The sequence below is a fragment of the Schistocerca serialis genome, chromosome 2 (genome assembly GCF_023864345.2).
Source record: "Schistocerca serialis cubense isolate TAMUIC-IGC-003099 chromosome 2, iqSchSeri2.2, whole genome shotgun sequence".
In the NCBI taxonomy this organism is placed as follows: domain Eukaryota; kingdom Metazoa; phylum Arthropoda; class Insecta; order Orthoptera; family Acrididae; genus Schistocerca; species Schistocerca serialis.
Window position 1 is genome coordinate 865,227,420 of NC_064639.1, and position 15,556 is coordinate 865,242,975.

Sequence of the window (15,556 nt, forward strand, 5' to 3'; positions counted from 1 at the left end):
TTCATCCTGATAATCACCTCCCACTCAAGTCCAGCCCCCAAAGGCGGCAGCACTTGACGACGACACAACGCAAAAAAAAACAGTAACCACTATTTCTTTGTTATTTACTATGAGATGGGACAGCAGAGCCTCCAGATTTTTTTGAAGAGGTTAAAATTTCCTTAAGGTGATCTGTATATACCTACTATTATAAAGAACTTATTATGAAAAACTACTTCTGTTGTACAAGTTTGTAAGTGCTGCTCAGAGCAAAACGTATTAATAACAATATTCTTGACATCAAAACAGTTTCTGACAACTGTGGCAACTCCTCCTTTCTCCATATTTTCTCTACAGAAATAAGAAGTTAACTTGAATCCTGTAACATTTAACATATGGATTGCATTGTTTCTTTTCTGCTGTTGAACAAGCTAAGTCAGACGCTGGAAAAACCAAAACTTTCGATTGGAACGGATTTTTTTCTGGAAATTCACAGGGGGGGAGGGGGGGATCAGTAATTAGATCCATAGAGGTAGAATTTTTTTACCCCATGTAGATCACGATTGTGTCAAAATCTTTGCTCGTGCCGTCATCCGCAGGCGGCAAGCTGTAGCGTGCTGTGTGTTTGAAAACAAAGCGCTATGGAGGAGATGATTGCGTCAAATGTTTGCCGGTTGTGTTTATGGAAAACTGCACCGCTTATACCGATATTTGGTTCGAACAATCTATATGAGAAGATAACACAACTGGTGCCGATATCTGTAAGTACTAGTTTTTGATTCTTTCTTGTTCACTATAGAATTTTTCCTTGATCAGCGTAATGAATATAGACCATGTCAAGATGTTAAAATGATATTCGTTATTAGTTTAATGACATGGGAGCGACGGGTAACAACTCTGCACGATTCTTTTTCTGTTAGATAATGAGACTGAATAATCTGAGCACTGTTTATACATCAGCAAACATTTATGAGTGGGGAAGGGAAACAGACCGCAGTTTCACGATTGGAGTGTATACGTACGGACAAGTTTTACAGAATAATGTAGAATCAGCCATGTACGTACACTTATTTTACTGTATCGCCATTTATTTGTTATCTAATAACCCTTCCTGTTATAATTACGGAAATCACCCAAGAAAAGACCCCACACAGGATACGGTACAACGAAGTTATTGTTCTGTTGGAGTAACCTTATATTCAGTATAATAATTTAAAATGTAGTGTGTTTGCGATAAATATGAGTACGGGATATGTCAATTTAAAGGTTAAGTTAAGCTGATATTGTTCCTCTATGAGCCAATGCATTTGTGAAGTTACACTGATGCTTACAGCATTGTTTATATTTTCTCATGTCTGTTATGTAGGGATCACCAAAGCTATTAAAAGATTAAACAATGGAAACTTTAGTTAGCATTCTGGCCCGAGATGTGGGAGTTGGCGGTTGTGTGCATGAGGCGTGCTTGCTTGCTTGTGTATATGAATGGTGTCTGTCTTGTACTGATGAAGGGAAAGTTTCATGTAAGTGTCTTTTAATTGTGCCTGTCTACAACGTGACATATCCCTTTATGTTTAGTAAAAATATAAAATTAGTTTACATTGATGTTGCTGCACACACACACACACACACACACACACACACACACACACACACACACACACACAGAGAGAGAGAGAGAGAGAGAGAGAGAGAGAGAGAGAGAAGGTTAAACTATCGACCTTCCTGCTTTTTATATACATATCCTAATCATTGCATATTACAAAGTATTTATTTACGATTGTCTTCCACATCGGGGTAGAATATTTATAGACTTACAAGAATAACCTTATTGCATAATAGTGATGAAGTGTTTAGCTAGTGCAGTAGATATTTTCATAATTAAAAATGTAGATTTTTCACTGTCTTGCCCATTTGTACAAAAAGGGCTTACTGTTCTGCTTCTGCAGATGATTTTCCAGATCTATGACATTTATCTTTCACAGTCGCTGTTACTTGACTGTTAACTGCAATGATGCCTTGTTGTGCATGTAAAGAGTACATTATTTTATAAAGCATAAATCAAACCATGGTTGCAAAATAATTCTTCATGTGAATTTAAAATGACTTTTTCCACATCATTATGATTTATTGTGCAAATGATCCATGGAATTTGAAACTAACCAACCAACAAGTACAAGTAAAGTAAATTATTGTTTGAGTTTACTGTAGCTCATGGATATGACTCACGGTAGTCACTGTGCTTCGTTGTGTTAATGTACAACTTCTCTCATGTGACATCTCTGAAGGATCCATGTGGCTAAAGATGTGAATTGAAACATTTATAATGGTTATTGCAGGTGTCAGAAATGGACATAATTAGGGTTTGGGAACAAGAAGGAAGTAATCTCAAATGTAACAACAGTCTATTAAAAAATTGAAAACGTTTCTGCTTACCAAAGCACTGCAGAAGCAACAAACAAATAATATATTACAGAAGCACTAGCTTTCTGAAACAGCACTTCTTTAATGCAGAGGAAGAGAAAGTGTAGGAGAAAATGAAAATATTCAGTAGTTGAGTAGGAGTCCTGGACTAGGAAAGACACAGTAGGGCAGAGTGAAAATTAGTCAGATCTAGTGTCTAAAATGAGTTAGTGGTAAGCAGTTTTTTGAGGTGTGGTGTCGTATGTTTTGTGTATGTCATCCTTGATATAGTAATGTGTATGTTTCAGTTGTAGATATCATTCTTGTGTTCTGTTTCTAAAAGTACATTTAGTTTTTCTGGGTGGTGGATTTGATTGTATCATTTACGTTGTGTAACGTGAAGTGTAACTTGGGTTGTAAGGTGATAGTTGTGATGAAAACCCACTAGTTTTCCATTGTGGTCTGACATTTTCAAGTTTTAAATATGTTTAAAGGTGTTAATAACAACAACACAGGCCAGCCTCATATTTCCATGAAGGTCCTGTTAGTTTGTTTTGCTGATGCCTTTGTTTTGTTGGTGATCTCTTACACTGATTGTTTCTTGAAGCTTGAATCCCTGTCATGTTAATGACATCACTGTTCTGTTAGCACAGTTATAGCATACACGAGACAAAATATGCAGTAGACCTAAATGCTGAATCTGAACTCAAGAGGGTAATCAATAAGCCAAAAATTGATTATTTTAGGACACCTGTCAGAGACATTCCTTTGAGTGATGTTTAGAGTGCTCATGGCATGAGTGAAAGATACAACGCTTTTGCTAATAAGGTGCTTACCTTATATGAACACTGTTTTCCCCCAAAACTAACCAAGGTTAGAGCAGTCTACAAAGAAGCCATGGATTACACAAGGAACAGAGGTATATTGTAAAACAAAAAGGAAACTGTATCTGTCAATCCAAAAGAGTCGTGATGTTGATGCTATAGCACATTACAAGAAATACTGCAAAATATTAAAGACTGTGATATGGACATCAAAGCAAATATATTACAAGCAAAAGATAGTCATATCAAATAACAAAATAAAGACAGTATGGGAAATAGTGGAGGAGGAGACCGGTAGTAGAACAAGACATGAAGAGGGGCAAATAGGATTAAGAGTAAATGGAAATACGGAAGCGTCTGATCCCACCCGTCTGCTTTGACCCATGACGTCACAAATATGGCGGAAATGACCATAAACCACGATTCCAATATGGCGCATATAAAGTCGTTTTGTAAACATTATGACAAAAATACATCGAAAAACACACACACATTCTACAAAAACCCTAATGACACTAACGGGACAAGTGAGGGAAGTAGGGGGTTTTTGGGTGGGGATAAACTAAATATAAACAAACTTAGACACCTACCCCCATACAAAACCACGCAAAACGACGAAAAAAACTGACATCACAGAATTCCCCAAATACCACTAAACACAATATCATCTGGAATCGGACACTTCCCTTGACCTATATAGCTCAACAGCAGCTCCCGGTCCCATCAATTAGGACCTAACACTTCCCTTGACCTATATAGCTCAAAAACATCTCCCGATACCAATACCAACATTCACAACCACACATTGGGATCGAACACTTTCCTTGACCTGTTTTCCTTAAGACACCTCCACATACAGCCATCCCTGGTCCGAGACGCCGGAACTTTAAGTAAGCCTCATTTCTTCACGACATACTAAACACTTCACGACTTCATCCAAAAATCCGAATAGTTGAAGAAATTTTATTGGAGATAATGCACTGTCCCCCATCATAGCCGACAACCGAAAACTGTTGACCCTGTCAGTCATATCCATACCTACCAAAGACATAAAAAAAAGCAATTTACCAAGATTCACACATGACGCCACACTCGCAAACTAAACAAATAACATCACCTAACACACCACCAGAGCGCACTACCGATCGCATCAAAACAACACCTACAAACACGCCACTCTCACAAACTAAATTCCGCACTGTCGTGATGTCACTCACCACAACAGCCTTACGTTACAGGTCAAAGCCGACAGGTGGGATCGGACGTTTTGGTCGACCTGAGTAAATGATACATTGGTGACAGATGTATATAGTGTTGCAGAACTTTTTAACAAACATTTTATAACTGTTACTGAAAAGATGGGGTTGTCAGGCTCTGTAGATGCTGCCATGGGACACCTCAGACCAGACATTTCAAGTAACTTCCATTATATGAATTTGACCCTCACTACCTCAGCAGAAGTAATGTCCATCATAAATTCTTTAAAATCAAAAACATATAGTGAATATGATGAAATATCAACAAAGTTAATTAAAGAATGTCGTTCTGAGTTAAGTAACATATTAAGTCATGTGTGTAACCAGTCATTTATCAATGGAATATTTCCTGAATTGTTGAAATACGCTGAAGTTAAGCCACTGTTCAAGAAGGGAGATAAAGAAATAGTCAAATTTCTGTCCAATTTCACTTTTGCCAGCATTCTCAATAATTTTAGAAAATGTGATGTACAATCGGCTTTATAACCATCTTATCACAAATAAAATGCTGTCAGAGTCACATTTTGGACTTCTAAAGGGTTCTGATATTGAGAAGGCTACCTACACTTACAGTGAAAATGTACTTAATTCATTAGACAAAAAGTTTCAGGCAACTGGTATATTTTGTGATTTGTCAAAGGCATTTGACTGTGTAAATCACAATACCCTTTTAAGTAAATTAGAATATTATGGTGTAACAGGAAATGCTGCAAAATGGTTCAAATCTTAACTCTCTGGCACAAAGCAAAGGGTGTTATTAGGAAAGAGACATGCATTAAGTTATCAGGCATCATCCAACTGGGAACTAATTACACGTGGGTGTCCCACAAGGTTCCATCTTAGGGCCCTTACCTTTTCTTGTGTATATTAATGACCTTTCATCAGTAACATTAACATATGCCAAGTTTGTTTTGTTTGATGATGATACGAACATTGCAGTAAGTAGCAAATCAAATGAAGTCTTAGAAATATTGGCTAATAGGATATTTGTGGACATTAATCACTGGTTCCTAGCCAATTCCTTGTCACTAAACTTCGAAAAAACACACTACATGCAGTTCAGAACTTGTAAGGGGTGCCCCACGAGTTTATGCCTAACATATGATGACAAGCAGATAGAAGAAGTGGACAGTGTTAAATTCTTGGAATTACAGCATGATAATAAATTCAACTGTGAGAAGCACACCACAGAACTGCTGAAGCACCTAAACAAATCTCTATTTGCAGTGCGAATTCTGTCAAACGTGGGGGATATAAAAATGGAAAGGCTGGCATACTATGCTTATTTTCACTCTATAATGTCATATGGGATTATTTTTTGGGGTAATTCATCAAGCCAAGTTTTCCGGGCACAAAAATGTGCAATAAGATTATATGTGGTGTGAACTCAAGAACATCCTACACAGGCCTGTTTATCGAACTAGGTTTACTAACTATTGCTTCCCAATATATTTATTCCTTAATGAAATTTATCATTAAAAATATACCACTTTTTCAAACAACAGCTCAGTTCATGGAATCAATACTAGAAATAAGAATAATCTTCACAAGGCTTTAAAGTCACTTACTCTTGTACAAAAAGATGTGTGTTATTCAGGAGCACACATTTTCAATAACTTGCCAACAGCCATTAAAAGCTTAACAACCAATGAAATTCAGTTTCAGAGAAGCCTAAAGGATTTATTGGTGGCCAACTCCTACTCCACTGATGAATTTTGCAGTAGAACCAACAGGTTTATATATATATATATATATATATAAAAAAAGTACAATCTGACTTCTGCGCCATTTCAGTGCAGTAATGTGTTCATTGTAAATAAGTATTGTAGTAGTTCTCTTATATGTTTATTACCTTATAAATAATTTTTTTTTAATTTTAAATTTAGTGTATTAATGCGATCTTAGTAAATGAGTTTTGTAAAATGATCCTTTCATAGAGTGTTCACAAGAGAAGAAAAAGACGATCATTCTACTTGGGACCTGTTGAAGATATGTTAGCTTATTTGTCTTAGTTGTAAATATTTTCATGTATTATTGTTTTTCTGACATGTCCTACATCCTGGAGGACCTCCTCACTACGGATCAATTGGAAGGAATCTAATCTGATCTAACAGAGTTTGACAAAAGTGTAAAATAATCACATGTGAAGTGAAGGTAGTGTTATGACATAAATGGAGTTGAAAAAAAATAAAGTTCTCTTGTGCTAGCACCATAATGTGTGCAAATTATGGTGAATCAGATGCCGAAGTCATGGTGGATGTACTGCACATTGTGATGTGATACAGAGAACTATTTTCTTGCTATTGCTGTTTACTCATTTTCACTTACAGCTAATAATGCCAACACACTTTGGGTACATAGAAAACAGTGCCATGGAACAACAGGAGCTGACAGTATTGAAAATAAGCTAGCACCATACTCTTAGTTAAAACAAGTCTACCTGCAAATTATGCCGAACTGAGCTTGTAATTTGTGCTTGTATTTCATTTTTCATAATTTTGCACGAGTGCAATATTAAAAAGGATATTCCTCAGATACAGGTACTGTACTGAGGCATGTATTCAGTGCATCACTTTCACAAGGTATCTTCCCATGCAGACTATAGTATGCCATTATTAGGTCCTATATTTAAGAATGGTGCTAGGATAAATATTTATTAACCCATTTAGCAATTGAGCATATCTACAAGTATGATTCTGAGTCAGTCACCATGATCCCAGAGCATCCTCTCATCTGTTACCATATTTCACTGACCCTGTATTAAAATATCTAAATGGCAAGATTTTGCATATTAGGATTTTTTGTGGTCTGTCAAAGACACATGAGGGCACAAATTACAACATTTTTCTGGAGAAGCTTAAAGGTTCTGGCTTTTGAGGTATATTAAGTGTTTCACTTCATATTCAACATTAATGTTTATGTAAAAGAAAATTTAGATTATAAGGGTGTAGCCTCTGTATGCCAATTATGTTATGAAAGAGATTTTGAAGTCACCTGTTGAGTTAGTGACAGAAAAAACTACTATTTTATGCATTTGCAGATGTCTTGATAGCAATACAATTGCTATTTCGAAATAGTTGGACCTTGCTACAGGCCAGCTCAAGATTACTGGGTGAAACTTTGGTACTCCAACTAATGACCTCCCTGAGTGTAAATTAACGATTTTATGAAAACTAGATTGAAAGATTTAAATAAGTCCAAGCAAGGCTCTAAATTTTTCAGATTTTATTTTACGTGGAGGCTTTGTCAGAACATCAGCTTATTGCTCATTTGTGCTAATGTGCTTTAACACTACTTTCAAAACAAAAACTTTCTCCCTAGCAAATAACAGTTTGACATCTATATGCTTAAGTTTATGGTGAAACTTTGGATTCTTCCAAAGGCTTATCACTGGCATGTTATCTTCATAATGTTCAACAGCTCTTTGAGTTTCAGGAAGACTGTAATACAAATTACTGAACCAACAGGGTTTTTTAGTTGCCATACTTAAAACTAAAAATTCTGATTCTGTTGATGACAGACACACTGTCGGTTGCTTCTTAGATGCCCGTGACACACTACAATCCAAAACTTCAAAAAGATAACCACCTGTCTACTTTCTATCTACTGTCAACAGCTCAATCAGAGTCAACATAACCAATTATAGTATTGAAGCAGTTTTCCCTAGCACATGACTTGGTTTTAGGGTTCCCTTAATATAACACAGTACACATTTTAAAGCATTCCATAAATCCAGACTTTCACTTGATTGTTACCTGCTTAGAATACTTACTGCTGCACTAATAGCAACCTAACGTGGCATACATCAATGGCACTATTAATTTTCTACATATTCCGGATGTTGCAATAAAATGAATGGTAAAGTTTGTAAACTCAGAAAGGCTCTGTATGGTTCAAAGGACTCCCTCAAAAATTGGAATGTTAAATTCTACCCAGTAGTAACTGACTTATTTTGAGTATTGCTTGTATATAAAGACAGAAAATAGCAATGAAATGGAACAGTCATGAACCTTTTTCCAAAAACTTCTTAGTCCCACAGAAGTATAAGTCCTTTCCAAAGGCCTTATCTCTTGCCACATTCCCAAATTCAATCATGCTGGACTTAATTAAAGACCTTCTCTTCTCCTCCATTTCACTATAGTGGAAATACTTTTTCAACACCAACCCTGCCAATCACACTCAACCAAAGGCCAATAATGAGCATGGCTGACTCAGTTCACTCGTCCATCCAACCGTGATCCACTCCCACTGCCCCCAAATCACCCCCTGTTGATTTTCCAGTATTTCTTAACCTCAAACCTTGCCTCATCATTCCCCAAATCCGTCAATGTGAAAGCTAAACACACAGCTGCAGAAAGAACCGCAGTCCACCACCAAAAAATTATGCTGTCCTTACAATTTCACTTTCTGACAAAGGCCCCACCACTGTGGTTTTGAACCATAAGGATTACCTGGTGGAAGGACTCCACCAGCTGTCAAATTCATCCATCTACCAACACTGCCTCAGTGATCCTATCCAAAAATCCAGCAGGATCTCCAGTCTCTCCTCAAACCTTTAGGCCTATCCCAATCCCCCACCCCATCCCCTGCCCCCCCCCTCCCCCCTGTCCCCCCACTCTCTCCCCTGTACCCTGTCTCCCCTCCCCACCCTCCCCCTCTGCCCCTACCCCCTCTTGCCCGATCTCCCCCTCTCCCCATCCATCCCTCTCCCCTCCATCCCTCCCCCTCTCTCCTCACCCCTACCACTCCCCGCACTACTGCCTTCTCCATAGAGAATTGCACTACAAACATCATGTTGATAGATGGGAAAGTTATTCTCATTACAGAAAAACCAGGAAAAGACCCTCTGAAGTTAATTTTGTTACTGGAATGTATGTTGTTGTTGTGGTCTTCAGTCCTGAGACTGGTTTGATGCAGCTCTCCATGCTACTCTATCCTGTGCAAGCTTTTTCATCTCCCAGTACCTACTGCAACCTACATCCTTCTGAATCTGCTTTGTGTATTCATCTCTTGGTCTCCCTCTACGATTTTTACCCTTCACACTCCCCTCCAATACTAAATTGGTGATCCCTTGATGCCTCAGAACATGTCCTACCAACCGATCCCGTCTTCTGGTCAAGTTGCACCACAAACTTCTCTTCTCCCCAATCCTATTCAATACTTCCTCATTAGTTATGTGATCTACCCATCTAATCTTCAGCATTCTTCTGTAGCACCACATTTCGAAAGCTTCTATTCTCTTCTTGTCCAAACTATTTATCGTCCATGTTTCACTTCCATACATGGCTACACTCCATACAAATACTTTCAGAAAGGACTTCCTGACACTTAAATCAATACTGGATGTTAACAAATTTCTCTTCTTCAGAAACGCTTTCCTTGCCATTGCCAGCCTACATTTTATATCCTCTCTACTTCGACCATCATCAGTTATTTTGCTCCCCAAATAGCAAAACTCCTTTCCTAATTTAAGTGCCTCATTTCCTAATCTAATTCCCTCAGCATCACCCGACTTAATTAGACTACATTCCATTATCCTTGTTTTGCTTTTGTTGATGTTCATCTTATATCCTCCTTTCAAGACACTGTCCATTCCATTCAACTGCTCTTCCAACTCCTTTGCTGTCTCTGACAGAATTACAATGTCATCGGCAAACCTCAAAGTTTTTATTTCTTCTCCATGAATTTTAATACCTACTCCGAATTTTTCTTTTGTTTCCTTTACTGCTTGCTCAATATACAGATTGAACAACATCGGGGAGAGGCTACAACCCTGTCTTACTCCCTTCCCAACCACTGCTTCCCTTTCATGTCCCTCGACTCTTATAACTGCCATCTGGTTTCTGTACAAATTGTAAATAGCCTTTCGCTCCCTGTATTTTACCCCTGCCACCTTCAGAATTTGAAAGAGAGTATTCCAGTCAACATTGTCAAAAGCTTTCTCTAAGTCTACAAATAATAGAAACGTAGGTTTGCCTTTTCTTAATCTAGCTTTTAAAATAAGTCGTAGTATTGCCTCACATGTCCCCATATTTCTACGGAATCCAAACTGATCTTCCCCAAGGTCGGCTTCTATCAGTTTTTCCATTCGTCTGTAAAGAATTCGCGTTAGGATTTTGCAGCCGTGACTTATTAAACTGATAGTTCGGTAATTTTCACATCTGTCAACGCCTGCTTTCTTTGGGATTGGAATTATTATATTCTTCTTGAAGTCTGAGGGTATTTCACCTGTCTCATACATTTTGCTCACCACATGGTAGAGTTTTGTCAGGACTGGCTCTCCCATGGCCGTCAGTAGTTCCAATGGAATATTGTCTACTCCGGGGGCTTTGTTTCGACTCAGGTCTTTCAGTGCTCTGTCAAACTCTTCACGCAGTATCATATCTCCCATTTCATCTTCATCTACATCCTTTTCCATTTCCATAATATTGTCCTCAAGTACATCGCCCTTGTATAGACCCTCTATATACTCCTTCCACCTTTCTGCTTTCCCTTCTTTGCTTAGAACTGGGTTTCCATCTGAGCTCTTGATATTCATACAAGTCGTTCTCTTATCTCCAAAGGTCTCTTTAATTTTCCTGTAGGCGGTATCTATCTTACCCCTAGTGAGATAGGCCTCTACATCCTTACATTTGTCCTCTAGCCATCCCTGCTTAGTCATTTTGCACTTCCTGTCGATCTCATTTTTGAGACGTTTGTATTCCTTTTTGCCTGTTTCACTTACTGCATTTTTATATTTTCTCCTTTCATCAATTAAATTCAATATTTCTTCTGTTACCCAAGGATTTCTACTAGCCCTCATCTTTTTACCTACTTGATCCTCTGCTGCCTTCACTACTTCATCCCTCAAAGCTACCCATTCTTCTTCTACTGTATTTATTTCCCCCATTCCTGTCAATTGCTCCCTTATGCTCTCCCTGAATCTCTGTACAACCTCTGGTTCTTTTAGTTTATCCAGGTCCCATCTCCTTAAATTCCCACCTTTTTGCAGTTTCTTCAGTTTTAATCTACAGGTCATAACCAATAGATTGTGGTCAGAGTCCACATCTGCCCCTGGAAATGTCTTACAATTTAAAACCTGGTTCCTAAATCTCTGTCTTACCATTATATAATCTATCTGATACCTTTTAGTATCTCCAGGGTTCTTCCATGTATACAACCTTCTTTCATGATTCTTAAACCAAGTGTTAGTTATGATTATGTTGTGCTCTGTGCAAAATTCTACCGGGCGGCTTCCTCTTTCATTTCTGTCCCCCAATCCATATTCACCTACTATGTTTCCTTCTCTCCCTTTTCCTACACTCGAATTCCAGTCACCCATGACTATTAAATTTTCGTCTCCCTTCACAATCTGAATAATTTCTTTTATTTCATCATACATTTCTTCAATTTCTTCGTCATCTGCAGAGCTAGTTGGCATATAAACCTGTACTACTGTAGTAGGTGTGGGCTTCGTATCTATCTTGGCCACAATAATGCGTTCACTATGCTGTTTGTAGTAGCTTACCCGCATTCCTATTTTCCTATTCATTATTAAACCTACTCCTGCATTACCCCTATTTGATTTTGTGTTTATAACCCTGTAGTCACCTGACCGGAAGTCTTGTTCCTCCTGCCACCGAACTTCACTAATTCCCACTATATCTAACTTCAACCTATCCATTTCCCTTTTTAAATTTTCTAACCTACCTGCCCGATTAAGGGATCTGACATTCCACGCTCCGATCCGTAGAACGCCAGTTTTCTTTCTTCTGATAACGACATCCTCTTGAGTAGTCCCTGCCCGGAGATCCGAATGGGGGACTATTTTACCTCCGGAATATTTTACCCAAGAGGACGCCATCATCATGTAATCACACAGTAAAGCTGCATGCCCTCGGGAAAAATTACGGCTGTAGTTTCCCCTTTCTTTCAGCCGTTCACAGTACCGGCACGGCAATGCCATTTTGGTTATTGTTACAAGGCCAGATCAGTCAATCATCCAGACTGTTGCCCTTGCAACTACTGAAAAGGCTGCTGCCCCTCTTCAGGAACCACACGTTTGTCTGGCCTCTCAACAGATACCCCTCCGTTGTGGTTGCACCTACGGTACGGCTATCTGTATCGCTGAGGCACGCAAGCCTCCCCACCAACGGCAAGGTCCATGGTTCATGGGGGGGGGGGGGGGGGGGGGACTGGAATGTATATTTGTGAACAATTCAATATCTTTTTTTTATGTTTATGAATTGACAACCCTGGAGGTAAGGATTGCATATGAAATCTTCTTTATTTGGATGGATTACTAATTTTGGCCAACAATCTACCCATTTTCAGATCTAAGATATAAAGCAGATTTTTTCTCGTGTTACCAGCGTAAAACAGCTTACAGAACTGCACATAATATTATATCAGGGTTCAAGAGCAAATAAATGAATTAATTACCAGATACGAGCTATAGTGTTGGTACCATTACGGCTTCACACATCATTAAAATCTTTCTTAAAATGACAACATCCATATATTGCATAGTTAAAAACAGCTTTTCATCATTCATGACCAGTGTAATTGAGTGATGGTAATAAAACTGAAAATATACGTTAGAGAAGAGACAGGGGAAAAAAGAACAATATTTCAATAAGGAACAGCCCACTAAAATGATTGAATGTAAAAAATATCATCTTAAAATATCATCTTGCCAAAGGCCGTATCAGGTAGCCCATGCTGCGGCTGGGTGGTGCCAATGGAAAGAGCCCCTGATCGGTGTGGGTGGTATCGGGGCAGATGTTTGGGACATGAAGTGTATCAGACTGCAAAAATCTGGCCATTCTGAATTGGCCGCCTCTTCAAATGGTGAAGGATCATTGAATGCTGCTTTGTATGAGCTGGCAGCCTTCTCTTTCCTGGCTACATCCTTGGAGGAGGTCCAAGCTTGCCGTCATGGGATGAAACACTTTCCCCACTACCTCGTCTGTACTAAGACAGGTGGGGACATGTTCACCACCACAAAGCCATTGTTTTTTGTGGGCAATATTGAGGACAAGTTCGATGAAGTGATGTCTCTTAGTAAGATGCAATCGGGATCCCTGTTGATCAAAGCTTCTACCGCCACCCAGTCTTCAGCTCTATGTGCTTGTGGTCATCTTGACAATGTCCTAGTGTCTATCACTGCTCACCAGTCTCTGAATATGGTCCAGGGAGTGATTTTTCATAGGGACCTCATCCTGCCAACTGATGAGGAACTCCAGGCTAATCTGGAGCAGTGCAGCGTTCAGTTTGTTTGACATGTGCATGAGGGTCATAAAGACAACTGCACCAATAACGGCACCTTCATTCTGGCATTCGAGGGAGAGATGGTCAAGGTTTTATGCTACTGATGTGATGTGAAGCCATACGGCCCAGCACCCATGAGGTGTTTTTGGTGTTTGCGTTGTGAGCATAAGTCTTCACACTGTACAGTGGGCCATCTGTGTGTTGACTGTGGACACCCACTCCATGAGGGAAGCCCCTGTGTTCCACAACCTGTGCATGTCAATTGTCATGACTGCCACTCTCCTTGCCTGCCAGATTGCCCAGCGTACCAGAAAAGAAGTTCCGAGAGTACGAGTCCCTAGATTGCCTATCTCATGATGAGGCGTGCCAGAAATATTACAGACACCATCCAGTGTTACTTTCTTCATCTTTTGCCTCTGTTGTGCCGCTTCCCTACAGGAGCTGCTCCCCCTCCCTGGCCGAAGAAGTGCCACCTCCAAAGGAGTCAAGTAACATGACCTCCCGCAGCTTCTTTATGTCTAACCTGGACTCTCACCACTTGATAATCCATTGGAATTGCAATGGATATTATGGTCACCAATCGGAAATACAATGCCTTGTTTGCTCTTATTCTGCTCTTCAATAAACACACTTCAGTGACGAGCACTCTCCAATGTTTTGTGGTTATTGGACATTCTGTCAGAACTTTGCCATCCCCGGGATAGCATCTGGAGGGGTCTGCACTTTGATTCACGCTGATGATTGGTGATAGGATCTCCCTTCATGCCAGCCTAGAAGCAATATTAGTCAGGGTGCAGATGACTCCAGCAGTCATCGTTTGCGATGTCTACCACTCTCCAGATAGGCCACTTCCTTATGTTGAACTGCCTACCTTAATACAACAACTCTCTGCCCCCATATCGCCTCTTCGGGGACTTCAGTGGACTTCACCTGCTGTGGGGGAGTGCCATTTCAACGGCTTGGGGTCTTGTAATTGACCAGCTTATTATGACTTTGATTTGTGTCTCATCAATGACGGTTCCCCTACCCACTTCTGCACTGCTCAAGCCATCTCTACTGCTATTGACCTCACAATCTCCTCCCCTGCTCTCATGGCTTCCCTACATTGGTCACCTGATGGTGACCTTTGTGACAGTGACCGCTTTTGGTGATTCTTTTGTTCCCCTGCTACTGTCAGGCAGACAGACCCCCTTGTTGGGCATTCCGCAGAGCCAATCAACCACTCTTTCTTTTGAATTGCATTGACGCAGCTGTGCAGGGCATCTCTGCAACTATTCTTCATGCAGATGCCACTACTGTCCCCCTATCCACAGGTATCCCTTGGCATCAGTCGGTACTGTGGTGGACTAAGGACGTAGCAGTTGCCACTCAGGACTGCCGATGGGTGCTGCAGCAATTTAATCGACACCCTTTGCAGACCAACCTCCTCACTTTTAAGTGTCTCCATGCTAAGGCTCACTACTTTATTAAGCAGAGTAAAAAGGAATGATGGAAGTGCTATGTTTTCTCCTTGGGGGCGCAGGCCTCTTCGTTGCAGGTTTGGTCCAAGCCCCGTAGTCTTCTGGGCTGCCAGCGCTAATCAACTGTCTAGAGTCTTATCCTCCAAGGTGCTCTGTGTATGATCTCTTTGTCCTTACAGAGCACCTCTCAACACACTTTGCGACAGCATCAGTGTCCTCTTCCTATACTGCTGTTGTTCTCTGACAGAAATGCCGAGTTGAACAGACGCTCCTCTGTTGCAACCCCCACCAAGCTGAACCCTAGTATAATGAACCAGTCACTGAATGGGAATTTTTGCAGGCTCTTACCTCTTCACATGACACAGACCCAGGCTTGGATTCCACTCAC

At 39.9% G+C, this 15,556-nt stretch overlaps 1 protein-coding gene across 1 annotated transcript in view; it reads left to right on the top strand.

Moving 5' to 3' along the window:
* Window positions 1-548: 548 nt before the first annotated feature.
* Window positions 549-15,556, top strand: part of LOC126458174 (uncharacterized) — an 84,290-nt gene continuing 69,282 nt past the window's right edge. The window contains exon 1 of the mRNA XM_050095044.1: window positions 549-740. Coding sequence (XP_049951001.1) covers window positions 621-740 — 120 coding nt within the window. The 5' untranslated portion in view covers window positions 549-620. The remainder of the gene's footprint in view (window positions 741-15,556) is intronic.